This window comes from Alternaria arbusti (genome assembly GCF_024043155.1).
Source record: "Alternaria arbusti strain BMP 1465 chromosome Unknown scaffold_10, whole genome shotgun sequence".
NCBI lineage: Eukaryota > Fungi > Ascomycota > Dothideomycetes > Pleosporales > Pleosporaceae > Alternaria > Alternaria arbusti.
In genome coordinates, this window is record NW_026249950.1 from 585,970 (window position 1) to 605,557 (window position 19,588).

At 53.0% G+C, this 19,588-nt stretch overlaps 7 protein-coding genes across 7 annotated transcripts; 2 read left to right on the forward strand and 5 right to left on the reverse strand.

Moving 5' to 3' along the window:
* Positions 1-20: 20 nt before the first annotated feature.
* J4E86_007458 (uncharacterized protein) lies at positions 21-1,615 on the reverse strand (the record flags this gene model as incomplete). Its single annotated transcript, XM_051447977.1, has 2 exons — positions 21-1,352; positions 1,403-1,615. 2 exons carry the CDS (start codon positions 1,613-1,615, stop codon positions 21-23), a joined length of 1,545 nt encoding a protein of 514 aa, XP_051300915.1.
* Positions 1,616-2,590: 975 nt separating this feature from the next.
* On the reverse strand, positions 2,591-3,766 carry J4E86_007459 (uncharacterized protein; the record flags this gene model as incomplete). The annotated part of the gene is made up of 1 exon (XM_051447978.1): positions 2,591-3,766. The coding sequence occupies one exon, from the start codon at positions 3,764-3,766 to the stop codon at positions 2,591-2,593; it is 1,176 nt and encodes a 391-aa protein (XP_051300916.1).
* A 4,543-nt stretch (positions 3,767-8,309) lies between these two features.
* Positions 8,310-9,817, reverse strand: J4E86_007460 (uncharacterized protein; the record flags this gene model as incomplete). The annotated part of the gene is made up of 2 exons (XM_051447979.1): positions 8,310-8,985; positions 9,054-9,817. The coding sequence occupies 2 exons, from the start codon at positions 9,815-9,817 to the stop codon at positions 8,310-8,312; spliced, it is 1,440 nt and encodes a 479-aa protein (XP_051300917.1).
* Positions 9,818-10,942: 1,125 nt separating this feature from the next.
* On the forward strand, positions 10,943-11,638 carry J4E86_007461 (uncharacterized protein; the record flags this gene model as incomplete). The annotated part of the gene is made up of 1 exon (XM_051447980.1): positions 10,943-11,638. The coding sequence occupies one exon, from the start codon at positions 10,943-10,945 to the stop codon at positions 11,636-11,638; it is 696 nt and encodes a 231-aa protein (XP_051300918.1).
* A 306-nt stretch (positions 11,639-11,944) lies between these two features.
* On the forward strand, positions 11,945-12,886 carry J4E86_007462 (uncharacterized protein; the record flags this gene model as incomplete). The annotated part of the gene is made up of 2 exons (XM_051447981.1): positions 11,945-12,506; positions 12,561-12,886. 2 exons carry the CDS (start codon positions 11,945-11,947, stop codon positions 12,884-12,886), a joined length of 888 nt encoding a protein of 295 aa, XP_051300919.1.
* Positions 12,887-12,999: 113 nt separating this feature from the next.
* J4E86_007463 (uncharacterized protein) lies at positions 13,000-13,584 on the reverse strand (the record flags this gene model as incomplete). Its single annotated transcript, XM_051447982.1, has 1 exon — positions 13,000-13,584. One exon carries the CDS (start codon positions 13,582-13,584, stop codon positions 13,000-13,002), a length of 585 nt encoding a protein of 194 aa, XP_051300920.1.
* Positions 13,585-14,783: 1,199 nt separating this feature from the next.
* On the reverse strand, positions 14,784-19,115 carry J4E86_007464 (uncharacterized protein; the record flags this gene model as incomplete). The annotated part of the gene is made up of 2 exons (XM_051447983.1): positions 14,784-18,670; positions 18,725-19,115. The coding sequence occupies 2 exons, from the start codon at positions 19,113-19,115 to the stop codon at positions 14,784-14,786; spliced, it is 4,278 nt and encodes a 1,425-aa protein (XP_051300921.1).
* Positions 19,116-19,588: the final 473 nt, after the last annotated feature.

Consider the following 19,588-nt stretch of genomic DNA (forward strand, 5'->3'; position numbering starts at 1 on the left):
GGAGATATGTCCGACTGGTCTTACATCCTCTCCGACATGTGACCTCTCATCGTATGGCCCTTCCAATGAGTGAACATGACAGGGATCAAACTAACGCCAACCAGCAATGCCGCGACGATGCCAGCACTGTTCGCGATACCTACATTTTCAAACATCGGAGGAAACCAGAATGGACCGAGGAAGCCCCATATCTGCCTCACAAAAGTAACAAACACGCCAATACTACCAGCTTCTTCAGGATAGCAGTCGACCGCATATGTGATCAGGACAGTAGTGACGATTTGGTTGCCTGCTGCACCTATGCCTGCACCGACAATAGGCGTTACGTTCCAATCCAGATCGGGGGCTTGCTCTATGCGAACGAGAAAGACAACCTCGCCACAGATGGTGAGAAGGATGCCGAAGTAGCTCAGCCAGAGACGGAACTCTGGAGCAGGGCGGAGAGGAGTCATTTTCTTTGCGCGCCATCGCATCCAGAGATCACTCGAGTGTCCACCAATCTGCTCGCCGATTATCGTACCAATGATAACACCCACGAACTGTAAGCCGATCTGCTGTGCGTTGAAGTGGAACTTCTCGCCGAAGAGTTGCGGAATCTCAACGGTCGCGAGGACCGAAGCGAAGAGAAAGACCATTGCATACGCGCATGCAGGGATGACCACGCATGGGTACTTGAATAGTCGAAGTGGTGATATGAACTCCGAGGCGGTGATGGGTGTAGGATCGATGCGGCGAAACTTGAGATACATCTCTTTGTAGGCCGCAAACCCGAACTGCGCGTGTTGTGCGTTATTGTGTCGGATGAAGCGCGTTTCGGGCCCAAAGAGCGTGTACAGGATGAGTTGAACGCCGTTGACGATTGCGAGGATCCAATATATCCAGCGGTAACCGACGTTGTAGGTCACAAAACCAAAGATTAGCGGCGCCAGAGGTATACCCAAAGTAATCATAACCGTCCAGATACCCATAAACTTTGCTCTTTCCCTCTTGAAGAACGTCTCGACCACAACGGCACTGCCGATCGCATTCGGGGGTGAGATGAAGAAGCTTTGGAGAGCTCGGCAAGCAGCCATGGCAGCGTATGTTTGACTCTTCGCGCAGCCGACGTTGAAGACTAGACTGCCGATCAAAGAGATGATGAAGATTGGTCGACGTCCATAGCGTGTGGAGAGTGGCCGCCAGAACAGTGGAGCGCCACCAAGGATGGCGATTTGGAGAGACGTAAGATAAGATGCTCCTTGGAGGCTGACACCTAGGTCTTCGGATATGTTCTCGTAGGCTGGAATGATCGCAGCAGCAGGAAACGCGCACATCATGGCGTGGAAGGCGACAAAGAGGAGGTTCATCACTTTCTAGTCCCATTGTCAGTAGACATCGAACTGATGAATGCGTAATGACCTACCTTCCACTGAGGCCAGTTGTATGGATCGGCCGTACCCATGGTGGGTATGGGGTCAAGCTCAAGCGTGCCATGTCTTTCCAACAGGTACCGTCGATGCTCCTCGGAAAGGTGAGATACTTCGTCATTGTCGAGATACGTGCCATGAGTGTTTGCATGCTCTAGATCCTCACTAGTCATCGGCTTATCTGAGATGGCCTCTTTGTCGTTCTCCATGACTGTGATGTGGTCTTAGTGATACAGCCCTAGGCATAGGTTGCGGGATGAGTAGCAAGTAGGAGAAAGACCAGCAATCTCGAGTGCGCACGCGTCTGGGTGGCAACCCCATACAGTGTACCCGTCCTTCCCCATACCGATACCCGCGGAAGAAGACTTTCGCGGAGACCCCCTGTGGAGACCCCAGATGGTAGGATTATTGGCCGGACCCCAGCCTATCTAGTTTCAGGCAGGGGTTGCGAACCGTCCTCGTCACGGTGTCGTCGTCGCTAGGTTTCGTCATCCTATCATTTAGCGAACGGAAGCAGACTTCGGCAGCGGCACACCGAGGTTGAACATCTTCGTCAAATACCGACGAGCGGGCATCGCCGCGCTACAGTGAACGTTTGGCATGCACTAGGCATGCGTTGAGCACGACGGAGAAAGTTATCGGCATGTGATGAGGAACAAGTGCCCGGAAATTTCAGGCTCGCAATATCCAGGATATTCTGTACAGAATGTATTCACGCGTGTCGTGCGCGTCGAAAGTCGAGACTCGAAGCAACGCCATCCGTGCTCAAGCTTTCGGGGAAAGCTTGGCCGGTGCCGGCGCCGTCTTCCCTCTTTCGGATCCACCCGGTCAACGCCGCGCAACGCGCAACGCGTCAGACTCAGCTGCCACCAGCAGCCCTGGAGTGTCGACCCAGAGCTACCTAACCCAACGCAGCTGTTCATATGAGATGTGAATCCAAGCCGAATTTCGTATATTGACTCTCTCCTACAATGCGCGTTCGCGATCCTAAACCAACGCCACAGGAAACCACCCCACTCATCCTGCGCCGACATAATCAAGACACTATCGGTAGGGTATCCGAAATGGATGCGCTTCAGTATTAAAGACAAATTCGTCCAAGCTAACTTCATCGTGATCGCTAAAGATGAGATAGAAATATTTGAGGGTTTCGGCCAACCAAAAGCTCTGCGGAGGCGACGAGATTAAGTCAGCGTTTGTTTCGGAAGCATCGCGTATCTAGGACTTACCTCCATGCTGTCACTCTTTGGTGGCGGGGTCGACATAATGTCTTGGAGCGCGGCGTTGCCGAATTCAGTCTTCGTATTCGCCTCGATCGCCTGAAACATGTCCCACGCGATCTCTTGATACTTGGTCTCACCCGTGAGCCGGAACATGTAGAAGATCGACTCGATCGCTTCTGGCCGGAGAATATAACGGCCATCGTGGACTGCGCTGAATGGCTTTGCGCCTGGTGTGTAATCGCACTCTGACAACGACGGACACGGTGTCATCGAAAAGACTTCAGGCATGATGCCGTTCGGTGCATTCTTATAGGTCCACGCGCAACCATCAGAGATTTTCCGTCCCACGTCGAGATGGGTCTGGTTGTCGAAGAGCCGCCCGCCAAGCGCCAGCATACCTCCAGCATAGCATACCAGGTGCTGCCCAGTGTCGTCTCGTTGTCCATCAGGGCCATCATGTTTCGCGGTTGCGACCAAGATGTCGGCCTTGTCTTTCACCATGGGTCGAAACATGGTGTACTTTATCGCCGTATCCATCGCGTATTCGTACATCTTGCGATACTGGTCAGCCGGCTCGTTCCCGTTGAGCAACTGATACATCTTCGGCAGATACTCAAATGCCGAGTCGGCCATGGCACCCAGCCCAAAGAAAGCGTCGAAAGTCAGGTTGGGTGTCCGCATGTCGACGCTGATCGGCCACATTCCAGGAAGCTTTGTGGACCCTTGCTGTTCATCAAGTACGTCCGTAACCCTGGAGATGGCGTCGAAATACCGCATATCCCCTGTGATTTGGGAGAGGCGAGTGAACTCCACACTAGCGGAAGCGGCTTCAGCTATGAGTACTGAGAGCGCTGGCAGCTGCTCTTCGCCATCCGCCGCCTTCCCGGGTTTCCATCTCGACACAGGCATCCGATTGGGTGTATCGAAGGTCGCATAAGCCATGTCCGCTATTTCGAGAGCCTTGTTCAGAAGGCGGGTGTCGTGGCAACCAGATACGTCGTAAGCGCCTATGAAGCCCCCCAGGTAGCGTATGATGATCTCAAACATGTTGATCTCACTCTCGCGATCATCGCTTGGTTTGAAGTCGATCTTCAGGGCTGCTTCGACGGCTTCGGCGAACTCGTCTTCCATCCCCATGATTGACAAAGTGTCTAGTGAGTCGACTAACGTAGCTCCCCAGCCACCAAATTGGGTATCTCGAGGCTGGCCCGACATGGGTGCCAGTTCATCTTTCATCCATGCGCGTTCTTTGTAAGACTTCCAGCATCGTTGAAAGGTCTCCTTGACAGCCGCTCGTCTACCAGCAATCGCTTCGGCACCTGGCGACTTTGGATGCGGAGATCTTTGCAAAGTGCTCCTGGACAAAGGCTTTTGTGAGGATAGCTGCGCATACTCATCAACTGGGTGTCGGATCGAGATTGCTCTCCAGTTGAAGCGATCTCCAGTATTTGGAGTTATTGCTGGCATGGGCGGTCTTGTTGGACACGCATGCGAGCTCGGAGCATGTTCATGGTGGCCTGATGGGAAGATGGAAGTCCTCGATGATGTGAACGGAGCGGAAAAAGAGGTGATGGTTACAAGAAAAATGAAAGCCACCAGGAGCATGACACTCCATCTCCATTTTCTGAGAAACATGATCAATCTCTCGTAGGTGCAGGCGCGAGAACTTGACGCGAAACTCATGGATGAAGGAAGAGGAGTTGAGCAGAAACTTGACGCGCGCCGTGCCATACCTTGCAGCTTGCAATGCTATTATAGTGCTCGGACTGTTTCGTGTTACGGCGCGTAAGACACCTCTTACCTGTGCCGCAAACGGTTCTAGGGGCCGTGTTACGCCCCAATCGCTTCGAAGAACATCGGCGCTTGTCGTGAGGTCCCATGTCGTTTCTTACAATGATAACGCTAAGTTCAAATAATGTTATCGAACGCCACAGCATAACCTCCTGATATAGACCAGCGTTGACGACTTGCGGTGTGCGACGCGCTGCGCGTAACGCTCGGATTCCGACTTCTGCAAGATTGTGGCGTAGTTGATTCCTGATCGCAACAGACCCGCTCATTGGTCAAGTTCTATCACAATACGTCCGCCATGAATCCTTTTGGCAATTCCAAAACTTGTAACTTCCCTCATATGCGCTGCTAGCCCCTGATGAAGCTGCACTGTCTCTTCATCCGGGTGTTCGGAGTCAATATACCCAGGCGATCACCATTGCGCCGAGAAGAAGCGTCTTTGCAAGTTTCTCGTCTACCATTACGCGACTTCGTGTCCTCATACCCTGCGCGAAGATGGCTCTACATTTAGCGCTGCTCCTCTTGTATACTAATCTCATCTTTGGTGCATGGTGTCAAACCATACAGGACAGCTGGACTGCGCCTGCGACTCCAAACGGATCTACGAGCTTGCAAAGTGGTGCACCATTTACTATACGCTGGAAGTCCGAGCTTCAAGATGCATTCGGGACGTACTGTACTTCGTGCGATGTCAAGAAGCTCGATTTTTGGGTCACAAGCTTCATGGATCAGAGCTACAAGTTCAAGATCGCTGGTGAGTGAAGACGTTCGACTCTAAATGTGTGATGTCGCAGTAACTAAGTCAAAGGCTATGTAGGAAGCGTTGATATAACCAGCACTACATCGTTTCAGTGGGATGTCAACATACCTTCTTCCGCACTGATAGCCAACGACTACTGGGTGTTACGTTTCACACCCGTTGGCGCAGAAGACCCGTTCACGGAACAGATATCGTCGTCGGGATTCTATATTAGCGGGCCGCCTGAACCATCTACCATCTTTAATACAGTCACAGCTAGACCGAGCAGTAAGTCATGAGTAGCTTGAAGCGAAGTCTGTGAGCTAAACCTGGGTGTAGGTACGTCAAGTTTAACGTTCGAGTCTTCGACCACTCCAAGCAACACGAGTACAATCGCAACGCCATCTTCAGTAACAACAGACATACCATCAGCTCAAGACCCAGATTCTTCGAGTAAAAACTGGATAGTTGGCGCGGTCGTTGGGCCGATTGTTGGGATGGCAATAGTTGGGGCGCTGTTATGGTTTTTGTTCAAAAAAAAACGGAAGAATGTCAGTACGGAACAAGCGGATGCGGATATTGGACAAGATAAATACGTTTACCACCCGGCAGATTCCACGTACCAGGATGGAGAAGCAAAGTACGCTCAGACGGTTGTGCGCCCCGCACCGTCAACGCACGTCTCCGAAATGGCTGGTGACTGGCAACATCAAGCAGAGGGCCAAATTCACAGCCCTGCAGAGATGCCTGGCAGTGTTTCAGATCGTAGCCCGGCAGAGCTCTGGCAGGGGAACTATCAACCTAGGCCCTAGTTCGTTTCTATTTCTGGCCATATGCCATTTCGGGGGTAGTCTACAAATTGTATCAGTAACACTGCCCTTGGATCTTCCTGGCACATCAAAGTAGCCCTGATCTTCGTAGTCTACCAACCAGACAACATCCCCTAGAATGAAGGGCCCTATGAAGTAAGCCCCCGAACTACGTATCTCGACAGCCTAGCTTTCGGGCGCACGTCGTACAACGGCTCGCAAGATCTTCAGTGTTCACAGATCGTGCTGGCGGTGATCTGTGAATGTGGAAGCAACGTAAGCAGACAGCGCGAGCTCTGGTACATCTCAAGGGCCCCGAATCATGTTCTCGTTCCCATTACTGTAGCGTGTAAATCTGATACCCACACACAGAAGTTCTGTCTTCAAGCCTGGCAGCGCTTCAATTCATGTGTAGCACTTGGTCGAACCGCACACAATATCTCTGTCGCACCTGTCGTCCATACTAGCTCAAAGAGACCGAGCCTTACGTCCTCTCAGATCGCAGGAAAGACCGCATGCAGCTATGGGAAATATTGCAAGCAATGCAAACCCAGACGCGACTTACAGCTGGTGCTGTCATCGTTGTATGTTGCCTCGGTCATTCGCATCAAGACTTGCTAATTTCTCTAGGTGAGAGAATATGGTCGTTCGCACGCGCCGGAAACAAGTGCCCGAACTGTGGGCATCGAAAGTGTTGGAGAAGGTGCGCCATCGTGGGTCTCGCGAGGACGGATGAGCTTTGGATGGAGAGGGCTGGGTCGAAGAGGTTGAGCAAACGGACGAGGCCGCTCGTCGTGGAGAACTTTTGACTCTTGCCTTTTTGGCACGATGCGATGGGTGGCACTTGCAGTGGGCATGAAGGTGACTGGGTGCTGCGCTTGTGCCTTCCACATCAGTGATGACGTCATCGGCGCCGCTAGCTACGGAGGCACTCCCGAGGTCCTCTGCATCTGGCATCCACGACCTGCACATGTACGTAGGAGCATCGGATACATCGCAAGCCTTCCAGCATGACACTATTTCTCATATCGGGCATGTTTTTCGGCGTGCTCGTCTCATTCGGGTACCGCCTGACGCCATTGCTGTTCAACCCAAGAAGAGTCACTCTGGCATTTTCCCCAGCCTCACTTCGGATGGGGGAGGTCGTGCTAGCGATCTTGTCAATGATAGCAAAGTCAATTTTCTACGCAATTCCCGGGTTTCCGCGCATCAAGCTTTCAGCATTAGAGCTTGACTCCCCATTCACTCTAGGTGCAGACGATGTTGTTCGGTATCAAGCAGCAGTTGGAGGAACAAGCAACACAGGAGAAGAGCTCTCAGCACCGCAACTTATGCTGTTCCTTTCAGCCATGACCGAGCCCGCAATGCTACTTCTACTCGCCAGTCCCTGGTGTCCCATCAATCCACTAGGCGCAGTAAACGTGCGCAATAGGTTCGAGATATTACGCCCCGACCTATGCGATCTGTCGAGACTCGTAGATCTACGAACAGCCCGTTTGAATGCGATTGCAAGTAATTACCCACGACCAGCAAAACGAGGTATCGAGTGGGATCTGGAGGTCGTGATCACCACTCCCACTGGTAGGAAGGATGGAACTATGGATATCATCTTTCGCCAGATCTTCACCATGCTAGAACTAAGAAAGTCACAGTCCAAGAAAATCCGGAACAGTTCACATGCGACCAGGTATAGCATGGCGATACCACAGATGTCTGAGAGCACCACACAGGTATCAATGTCAGTCGACGACCCGCTGAAATGGGCTGCGATTTGCAAGGACTACAACTTCATCCACCTATCGGGAGCGGCGGCGAAGGCCTTTGGTCTATCTGGAAAGATTGCGCATGGAAATCACACAGTCGCTAAAGCTCTACATCTACTGACGGACTCGAAAAGCTTGCAGCCACCGTTCACCACTTCCTCATGGATGGAGGTGCAGTTCAGAAGGCCTATGGTTGTACCCGGTGTCTTCGATGTCAGTATACGCGAATCTGGCAAACATAGCAAGACGCTCTCAGTTTCTTTTCAGGGAAAAGACTGCGCGATTGCGGAGTTCGGGAGCCTTCAGCAATGAACACACCGAGATAGTACTCAGCTACCGTATGGGACCGTTCTTGAAAAGATGTGTCAACTAGGGGTGGCTACAATTCGTGTCACATTCTCCTAGGATATCATTTGGCTCTCCGAGAAGTATACCTTATCTTGGGGACTACTAACTTATTAAGATTGAGACGTATGTAAGGGGCAAAGTGCTTCATGATTTCTATCCACCCCTGGTGGGGAAAATCTTGCATGAGAAAGCATGTCTAAGTCGACATGATGTTGCATTTTTGGTCGACTTCAAATAGCTTCAACAACCCGTTGTTCCACTGTCTCCATCAGTGCAGTCAGAGCACGCCGATCCTCCTCCTGAAGGTCTGTCTCTTGCCTACGCTGAGCTTCTTCTTCAAGTTCAGGCTCGTAGACGTCCCACCCAATTGGCTCGAATCCCGGTGGTTTGCGACAGTCAAGGGAGTAGTAAGCATTCATGGGGTGATCGGGCTGCATGTTGTAGCGGCTATCGAAGGGATAATCCTGCGAATAGCCCGACTTGAAGTACCGAAGACGTTGGAGGCCAACTCGGAAGCGTTCGAATACTTGATGCCAACGAATATCCGGCTCAATCTCCCATTCAGGTCCATAAGAAAGACCGAAGCTGTCAAACTCATCGTCACCCTCATCATCAATCCCTTCGTCATCCTCATCATCAGTCTCGTCGTCACCCGTTTGTGGAAGTAGCTGAGGGAAGTTCGCTTTCATTCCCCTGTCGAGCAAAGCCAGATAACGAACAACACCGCAACCGCAAAGAAGTAGACTTTCCAGTGTAGCTCCATGCGCGACGATCCAGTCGACCTGCCAGTCATGCGCGATGGTCCAATTGCCAAAACACAACGACTTGAGGTGTGGAAACGGTTCGACCTCTCGGAAGTCCGTGAAAGGCCAGACGCCCCAGAGGCAGTCACAATCGAGCGTAAGACTAGAGATTTATTTACAAAATCAGAACATGACTCACATATAGCTCCAGGCTTGTACAGAGGGACTTACCGTGTGAGTTGATTGATGGTGGGCTTCAACCAGTACTTCGGGAGAAAACGTCTTAAACCATTGTGCTGCGCGTCTGCATAGGTGCTCTGTCCACCTTCCGGTTCCACGTGGTACCTCAGAATTCTCAGTCGCAGTTCTGTTAAGCGCTCTCTGACGGCTAGGAAGCTTTTTGATTCCATAACATCCTGAGGCATTGCATCCTGCAAGTTCTGGATCGTAAGACTCTCGAAGCTCTCGCTTTGCGCCAAAGCCTGGAAGCAAAGGTCCTGCATCTTCGCCCGGAAATTTTCATCCTCTCTAATTTGCAGCATAGTATCTCTGTATCTGGTGTGAGTGTAGTCCTCCACGGTGCAAATGCTCGAGAACTTTAGCTCTATCCGCTTCAAACTCTCCAACTGTGGAAGTTGTGTGATGGCGTCAGCGAAGGTACAGAGAATGTCTGGTCCATCCGCTAGATATCTCCCGTTGTCGTCATCGTCGTCATCCTGCTCCTCATCCTCATCCTCCTCATTCTGCTCCCTGTCGGGGTGCTCGGAAGTATTGATGATGGCATGACGTACATGCTTTCGCAAAGAGGAATGAATGATATTCAAGAATCTTTCAGGGCTGTTTCCGACGTTCGTGAAGGATACTGTGCGGAAGAGACTCTCGGAGGCCAATTCGTGGAATCCTTTGTTTACTAGGCGAAGGGCCTTAAGTGTCGCCAAATCGTCGGAAAGGAAATCGATGCAACCCCGTTGGAGTTCGACAGGTAGTTGGATCATTGCGCTTACCTACCTGGGTGAGCAGCAAGTGCTTTGGCTATAACCATGGTGGACACGAGTGGCCCTTTTGTACCTAGGTAATTACCTAGGCGCAGCACAACACGTCATTTCGCCTTGCATGAAGCTGCAGCATTCGATAAGAGGTACATATCGCTACAGCCCAATTTAGGTATAATGTAAGTCATCTGTCAGACGTGCAAGTCTAAGGATCTTGGTTGCCTAATCATGCGGTTGGGACCACGCTAGAGCCTTATAGGTATAGCTGCAGGCTACATCGCCTTTTCTTCTCGAGTTATGAGGGACACCACTTTCTCTTCACGACACTACTACCACTTCTAGCCTCTCTTAATGAACACTTTCCAGACTTTACCGATCACAATCCGTGAGCAGGTTTATCACGAGCTCTTGACCTACACTCCAGCTGGATACAACGATCCGTATCATTCAAATGCCGAGACGGGAAGTGTAGGTCGAAGAACCCGCCGCTTAGATGTACCTCCCCAGGCGTCTGCACCCTCATCGCCATTATGTAAGCTGCTCACATTGAGCCGACAAATCAACGCAGAGATCTTCCAGTTTTTAAGACGTCAACTGTGCGTGGTTGTTAAGAGTAATCACCCATGGTTTCTTCGGAGCATGTTCGACAAAACAATACCCGCGCTACCCGGGTGTCCAAGGTATTCCAGCGGCCGCCGGGTGGATTGCCCGCGCGTACCACTTATCTCACAACTGCAATCCTGCGATGAGATTGTTAAGAAGGACTTTTCAGGTTTTCCTGTGGCAATGGAACTCGAATTTCACACGACCCGCAACCGCAACCCCAATCCTATGGAGAATGCATCGTGTTTCTTGCTGCCAGCCTCGAGCCTGCCGATCTTGATCCGTATTGGCAAAGGTCATCAAAATCGGTGAGTAATTGCAGTTCTCATTATACCATGAAGGCGGATCTTAACCTGCGTCAGGTCTGGAAGCACTTCCCTATATGTGTCGCTTTTTGAGACGTTCTCACACACGCTTGAACGAGCCCAAGAGATCCTCATTGAACCTCTGCTGCTTCCCATTTCGAAGGCCCGCCTTAGATTTCACATTGTGAGCACCAATGACATGATCACTTCTCCATGGACCATGAAGTTAAGAGAGCATTTGATGAAAGAGCGGCCTGTTATTGATTGCCTTGAGCATCTGGACGATATCAAGCATACTCGTATGGCCTATGCATATCTTTTCGACGAAATACGCAACGACACATCGAGAGACGGGATTCTTGAATTATGGCTCTGGACTTGCGGCATCGCTGCAGGGGAAATACAAGCCCTCTGCCATCGCGCAGGTATATTGGAGTCGAAAGAGGAAGACCCAGCTGGTTCATCCGACAGTGTGGCATTGCTCCAGAAAGCGCGCAAGGATGCTGAAGAGATGATCAGTTTCTTATCTGATCAGCCCATGTGTGCGCAAGAAGCGTCGCTAACTTCAAAAACATGGCAGCTTGAAGTTGGCAAGCTCAAATCTCTGTTGAGCTTCAGGACACATGTCGTTTGCAAAGCCCTTGGGGATATAGACGCCGCCATTGGATACCTCAAGGAAGCGATCAAGCATGACCCTAACTGTGCAGAGAACCCAGAGGACCGACCCCCAAAGTGGGTCTTTGGTGCCAATGGTTGCTGGACACATCCTCGGTCTGTCTACACTCGTGGAATGACACTCAGTAAGGTATACCTCGTAGAGAACCCAGTAGAGATGCTGGACAACCTGAAAGCCGAGCGTGGAACAAGCAGCGAAGAGGACGCCTCCAGAGTGGTACGATGGGAGGTCCGTATGTAAAGACGTTTCAGAATCACATCATTACGGGTTGAGTGCAAATCGAAGAAAACGTACCGATATCTCGAATGGTCACAGTGGAGTTCGCAAGTGACGCTAGCACCCCGCAAACAGCTTCAAGATGCCGAGGTCCATGCCATCTCTCCACCACAGCTCTGCCGACATGGCTGAATCGACCTTGACGCGTCCGCGCATCTCTGTGCATATACACATACCTCCCTGAAGCCTGCCTAAAGTCGATCGACCTCACCTCTACACCCATTTCCACCTCAGCCACCCCACAAACCTCCATCCACACCACCACCCACCATGACGCACGCCGCCTCCAAAGACGACCTGCGCGTCAGCACGCTCTTCGACTACACCTCGCACGTCGTCCTCGTAACCGGCGGCGCCACCGGCCTAGGCGAAATGGCCGCGCAAGCCTTCATCCAAAACGGCGCGCGCGTCTTCATCGCATCCCGCAAAGAATCCGAACTCGCCTCCACAACCGCGCGCCTCAACGCCCTCGGCCCCGGAAAATGCTCCTACATCGTCGCGGATCTAAAGGACAAAGCCGGCTGCCTCGCCCTCTGCACGGAGTTGAAGAAGCAAACGGACCGCCTGACGGTGTTGGTGAACAACACGGGCGCGAGCTGGGGCGATGATTACTACAACTATCCGGAACACGCGTGGGATAAGCTGTATGCGTTGAATGTGAAGAGTATATTTTATATGACGGTGGAGTGCGAGGGGTTGTTGGCTAAGGGGGCGGATGCGCATAATCCAAGCAGGGTCATTAATATTGCTAGTATGGCGGGTATTACGACTGTGGATGTTACGACGGGCGAGGGTGGGGGGTTGAGTAATCCGGGGACTGGGACTTATAGCTGTACGTTCCAATAACTTCCTTTACCAGACTGGTTTATACTAACGCAATGTCTAGACGGCCCAGCAAAAGCAGCATGCATCCACCTCACCAAGATGCAAGCCTCGAAACTCGCCCCGAAGAATATCATGGTCAACGTCATTTGTCCAGGCGTTTTCCCCTCGCGCATGACGAACTTTGGCCTAGAGAAATTCGCAGATGCGTTGACGGCGGGACAGCCGACTGGCCGCATTGGCAAGCCGAGTGACTTTGGTGGGCTGGTCTTGTTCTTGAGCAGTAAAGCGAGTGCGCATATCACGGGTAATGCCGTTGAGATGGATGGCGGTGCTACTTTGACGGGATGGAGGGGCAAGGTAGGAGGGAGTGGGGAGAGCAAGCTGTGAATAAAAGGTGACGGGTATCATGTGATTAATTGACGGTTTTGCTACATATTGGCTAGAGGCATTCATGTCCAATATCCTTCCTTCATCTGCCCTACCAATGACTACTGCATCCCCTACGAGAGCTGAGTAGCCAACTGAGTAACCTGATCCATAATCGCTTGATCCTCCCTGATGTTGTTCTCGATAACCTTGTCCTTCAAGTGGTCGACCTGCTGAGCTGGGTCGGTAGGCGGCTGGCCCCTCGCAGTCTGGATTCTCGAAATCTGCATCTCGAGGAAGAACTTAGGCGCCTTGATGATACCAAAGTTGCCTCCCGAGCTGCGTAGACCGGCCTCAGTGGCGAGGTAAACATTGAGTGCGTCCTGGAAAGCTTCGAGGTTGGAATCGGCGAGTGGTACAGCAGTGAAGAAGGTGCTGGTGGCGAATTCCATTGGTTTTTGACCAGAGGCAGCGAAGTTGATCTTGGAGAAGGTTTGGCCACCGGATGTCACGTCGGGGACGTTTTCGATTGTCTTTGCGTTGGCGTCGCAGGTGACCTTGTCTTGGATTTGTTGGACTACAGTGGCCGTCTCGCCCGGGAGGGCTTCGTTGCCGATGATGAAGCAGGCATTGCCTTGACGGGGTATGATATTGGCCGTAGGAGCAGCAATGACAAGACCACTGAGGAGCGTGAGGGCGGTGAAGGCGTGGGCGTACATCTTCGGAATCGTTTCTGAAGGCACCGTCTTGTATGTATACGACAAAAATATGCAACAGCGCTGAATGGGTATAGCGATAACGAACGTTCAATAAAAGTAGGTAAAATACCCTAACCGGAGGGAGAGCAAAGGAACGAAAAAGAGAACGTAAGTGTAAAGACTGACTGGGGCGAACGAAACCGACGGAAGATCGATACTCGAAAACCACAACGGCGGCCACCTTCTCTTATAAAAACCACAACCACTATCGTGAGATCATACCCCTCAGGCGCGTAAACGGCAATAAGGCACACCTCCCTGTATCACCAGTTCACGACCAAACACTTCGCGACATTTCTGACAGGGCTGTCACGTCCACCTGGTAGGGGCCGACGCGACGTTTCTGGTTTGAGATGATCGATACCGTCTTCGCTTAGGCCCAAGGCGGCTGCCGAGCTCCGAGAACCTCTCTGTTTCTACCAATAGCAGGTGGGTCGCTATTGTGCATCGTGGAGTGGGGCCTGGTTTTTGGCGGACATGCGAAACGCGGTTTGGCTGTTGGAGGGCATGCAGGATGGCTTCAGGAGCGTATGCAGGATGGGGTTCAGGAGGGTGAGAAGGAGGTGTTCAATGCCGCTTTGCCCGAGGTGAGGGGATTGAGGCGCAGGGCGGGCGGGTTTTTGCAGACATGTGGGCAAGCGATTGAAGCGCAGCCATGTACCGCGGTCATGCACACCAGTTGAGGTGTGGTGGAGGAGTCGGTACTGGTAACGGGAAACGGTTCTGGAAGGCCGGGTGACTAATCGGTACTAGCGCCATAATCACGAAGCCGGCACAACGGCACTGAACACCATAACAGCACACGTATAAGTCGGTAGTTCGATATTTTGATCCACGAAGGGAACATCGTAATCCACATACAAACGGCAGCAACACTGGTATCAACCGTATGCCCTGACACCAAGCCCTACTTGCTCTCCATCAATCCTAATCTCGAGCAAACGCCAATCTGAGAGTCCGTCTATGCATGTATAAAAGCGCCCCCGTCGCGTTTCCAATTCAATGCCCGCATGCGCCATGCTTGTGCATACAAGTTCCGAAGAAGAGTATGTAGAATAGACAAAGGAGAAACAGAAGCCGCTCAAGCGATGCTGGTATGACCATAAATCCACTTTTGAAATCCAGAATGCGAAGGAAATAAGAGAAGAGAGGAGTTTGTGTTAGGCTGGTGAGGCCTCGAGATTATGTATAGGCCGTTCCACGTGTTCGGTAGCAGGGTCTTTGCCCTTCATCGTTGGTTGGTCGTCGGACGTTCGTTGCGTCTCTTCGGCAATGTCGCTCATGTCAGACTCGCTGTCAGAGTCGGATTGTTCTATTCTAAAGGACTCGCGAAAGTTTGCTGGAGTTATCGTCTGAGACGATACATGTCGCTGCTTTGTGGTGCCTGCCGACAGTTTCCGAGGGGGGAACGGGTCATTGCTTTCGCTTCCTGGAGAAAGCGCAGCTGTCGTGCCATCCCGCTCATCGGCAGAGATCGCTTCGGCAGCCTCCTGGAGCTGTTTCTTCGCCGCCAAGCGCTCTTCGGCTGTGGTGTTGTGCCAGTCGGAGCCGAATTGAATTACAGATGCCTTCTTGCCATGGACTGTAAAGCTGCCCTTGCCGCGCGCCAGTCCCTCGCTCTCGGTATTGTCGCTCGCGAGTGTGATTGTCGACGACGAATCTCTGCTCTTGTGGCTGCGGCGGTGAGAAGAGCTGCCACGGGACTCTCGAAGAGTGCGCTGTAGACTTCTTCTTTGCTTTGTGTGAGACCGGGGCGATCCTGTCAAAGCAGCAAGGGATTGTTCGTAGTCAGAATCAATGACAGGCTCTGGTCGGGGGCTCTCTCCAGGTGTCGGCTCTGGTGACATGGGCTCCAAATCACCCGCCTCGCCTGGAGGCGGAGTCGCGTACCGAGACCCGTCCTCGGAGTCAGAGTCAGAATCGGAGCCTAAGGTGCCATCGCCAGTCGTCGATATTGAAGGCCTGTGATCGGAGGGATACATCCTCGGTGAATGTGCCGAGGAGCTCGCAAATGAGCTTCGACGATCAGATGAGCCAGGGCCAAACATAGGCCCAGGTTGAAATTGGGCCGATGGATCCCTGGGGCTCGACTGCCGAGATGTCTCCGGTGGTGTCTTGAATGCTTCATCTCCACCGAATTCAGTCTCCCTAGAGGACTTGGTCCCTGGACGGCCCGGTGAGGTAGGAGACAATGGAGCTTGCTTGTTTCCGCTGTTCATTGAGCTGGTCTTGGAAGTCAACCGCGCTAGTCCACTAACTTTTGACGCTCTGTGCGACAACTGTTGAGGCGAGACTTGCGGCTGTTGAATAAATTCCGAGGGCTGGTCATCTTGCGCTTGTTTATCTGCGAGGCCTTTTCTCTCGTCCTCCAATTCTTGAGCAAGTATGTCACGATGACATTTCATCCGCCAAATGTCGATACGGGTCCACTTAAGCTTGGCTGATAACCGACCGGCAGCGTGTATGACCAGTTCGCGAGTTTTCGGTTGAATGGGCGCAAGAATTTGGAGATGTCTTGCATCTCGTAAGCGTGCTTCCAGCTCTTTGATAGCATTGGTGAGCTTGTCCTCGGACTCCGTAATGCGCACCTGCATGAGATCTTTCCTAGCGTTCATCATCTGTTGTGCAAACTGATTGTCGATCTTGCCACTTGTTATGGTAACTTCGCCAGTGGCTGTTGGTATCGTCTTGGTCGAGTGGGATGACTCCAGGCGCCGCATGCCACGGTTCTTCTGGCCTTCGTACAGCCCACCAATCATGCCTCTTGACCGAACACCCAGTGTTTCAAACGCAGCAGTATAATTCAGCACACCCAGCCACTCGTTCAGGTCCTTCTCGTTGTCGGCCAAGAATGTCTCCTCGCCTGCCTTGGAGAACATGACAAACGCATTCTTATGTTTCTTGTATGTGGCATCGACAAGCGCAACCGCACCGTCCATCGGGATGATGTGGTCTTGCTTGAAGTCGGGTAGGGCAGGTTGGAATATGACCGGGCCTGTGTCGCCGCGTTTGAGATGTTGCTCGTGCTGGCTCATCAAGTTCTTCGTCCAAGTAGAATTCCGGAATAGAGACAACCCCGATCGAGTGAGAACGGCGCCCCATTCCTGCCATGGCGATCGGGCCTTCTTTTTCTTCGTGTCCTTTCTCCACAAAACTCCCACTTTTGTCACTGGCATTTCGACGATGCCGACCGAGGTTCCGAAGGGATTCTCTTGGGCAGCTTCAGACATGAAGGCTTCCGGTCTCGATCGCGAGGAGACAATCTGTATCACGCCGTATTTGGAGAACAATTTGTAGATGTTCTTGGTGTCTAGCGTCGCAGTCGTGCCGGTGTAGTTGTACGGATCGTCCAGTTGCATTACGTCTCGGATCGTGGGTCGGAGCGCGTCCAGCTTGCCTTCAAAGATTAATGTGTACGGATCGATGGGCTCCTTCGCGGCTTTCCGCGCCGGGTCGTTCATTGGTCCTTTCAGGACAGCGACTCTCTTGCTTTTCTTCGAGGTGATGTTCTTTAGGTCAACCTCGTCTTCAATGTGAATGAATGGAGTGTAGACAATGTTGTCGTAAAAGCAGCCGAGGACGTCAGCCGAGACACCATCGCAGGACGAGTTCTTGATGTAGTCGGGCCTTTGCATTTTCCGTTTGTTGTTCTTGTTGAAGACGTCTGTGTGAAGAATGATAATGGAGAAAGATATGAAGTAGGCTTTGTCTGTGTTGATGTAGATACCGGGGTTGCATTCGTGATACCGGTCGGCGAAACCCTGAAGGACACGGTCAATTTGTTGTGTCTCTTTGGGTAGTTCAACCTGCATGAGCAACTTGCGAATCGCCATGTCGATTGGGTCGCCAAAGAAGGCAAACTTCCGCATGTAGCTTCTAAGTACGGCAAGCAGGAAGGGGTCGTCGGTCTTGCTTAGGTAGCTGGCAACGACGCTCTTATCGAAGTTATTCGCCTCGATTCGTTCCAGGTACCGTCCAGGTGTCTCGCCTTCTTCACGCTCTGGTAGAATGAGAGTTTCCCGGCTGATGTTCATCGAGTTTTGATGCGATGACAAGCCTGAGCTTCCTAGAAACCCGTGAGCAGGTGAACCATGCCGGGGTGAATGGGGCTCGGAGTTCTGACGAAATCTTGAACTCAAGCCAAACAGATTGCTGAAGCTACTTCTTCCTGCCGTGGAGGTCGAAGTTCTTCCGCTGGGCCCGCCAGGTGGTGTTGGCGAGCCTGCGCCGTCGGATCGCCCGCCCAAAGATCCCATCGTGGATGAGCGCCCCCTAAGACCCATTCGTGCAGGACCATTGTTGTTTGGCGAGGAGCGGGCGGATCGGCTTGACCGGTACGAGTCGTTGCGAAAGAGAGTACCTGAACCGGGTGAGGCCAAATTCAGAGCACCAGCAGCAAGAGCAACTTGCGATGCAGAAGGGACTGGTGGTGTCTGTGTCCCAGGTTCTCCATAGTTGAGACGACGCGCGGTCAGAGGTGGACTTTCGGTGATTGAATGATCGGTCGAGGCAGAACTCCTCGCGCCCGTAGACGCACGTGGTGTCGCAGGCGCCGTGTCGGGGAATTGCGGAGGCTCGATCTTCATAGGGAGTGGGAATAAGGATGCGCGTTGTTTTCGACGCCCAAAGCCAAATCGTGAAGAGCCAACGCGGGCCGGGTGCGAGGGCCGTGAGGTAGTTTCGAAAGAAATGTGTCCACCGGAGCTTCCGTCCGATCTCGACGACTCGGAAGCCCTGGTGGCAGGCGGCGCCAGCGAACTCGCGCTTTCCACCGACTCGCGCGAATCGGCAAGCACGTCCGGCCGGCGATGGCTGCTCGTCGACGCGCGCTCCTTCTCGTCCAAGAGGTCCCCAGTGCTCTTCTTGAAGCCTAGCGGCTTGCGCTTCTTGTCCATCGACTTTCGCAGCGTGGTCGGTTTCTCAAACGTCGTCGGGTCAAAGGAGCGCCTGCGCAGGGCGAATTGCTGCATCCTACTCCGCCTGGGCGCGATCTTGGCCTCGTCCTCGTGGTCTGCCACAGTCGGTGCAGTGGTGATGATGGCGGGCGCTATATGGCTCTACGTCAGTACACACACTTCCGACATTGAATACGCATACGTACGCGCAGGAGTGCCCGGCATGCGAGGAACAGGCGGTGCATCGTCGTCCCTTGCGGCGTGTTCCTTTGCCTTGGCAGAGAGCTGGGGGTCCGAGGCATGGCGGAAGCGCATCAGACTGAAGCGCTTGGTGTTGGGCGTGTGTTCCTGTACGGGCGGAGAAGGCGGGGAGTCGTCATCATCATCATGGCCGGTCGAGGGCCGCGCCGTGTCGGTGGACGTGGGGCGGAAGCCATCCTCAGAGGCGGCAATGCGGCTCGTGTCGAGGTTCTCTTGCGACCTGTCGAAGCGCGTGTCCTTGTCGGCGCGCCGGTGGAAGAAGCCGGCAGGGTCGAGGGTGCTCCGTCGCTTGAGGTCTCGTTCGCTGCGGCCGGGGCGGAGGGAGCGCAGAGGCATGGCTGCTCGCGCCGACTAGCAGCTCATGAAGGCAGATACGGGGTCACGGTGCGGTACATGGCACAGCGGAGAGGGGCAGTGAAGGGCGTGTTGGGGTCTCTTAGGATGGCTCGGATGCGGCACGCCTGTAAGGCTGAGGGAGTGCTGCTAGGATTAGTCGGGGAGGTGAGATCAGATATCGATGGCGTGGACCCGGCACGGCGTCAGACACGTAGTGGGAATAACAGTCTCGGGCTGTATAGGGGGAGGATAGCAGGTCGCAGGCCTTAGGGTAGCAGATCAGCTGTCACCAAGGCACTGACGAGCGCACTGGTCCTCTCTGCTGTGCAGTGGAGGCCTCCTAGCGCTCGCTGGCGTAAACCTTGGCCTGGCCGCGCGCCTCTGGAGCTGCACCAGCCACACCACGCCCACGTTTGTTCCAAGCATCGCCAGGCACACGACACCTTCTCCACCCCTTCCCGGCGCTTGCTGGC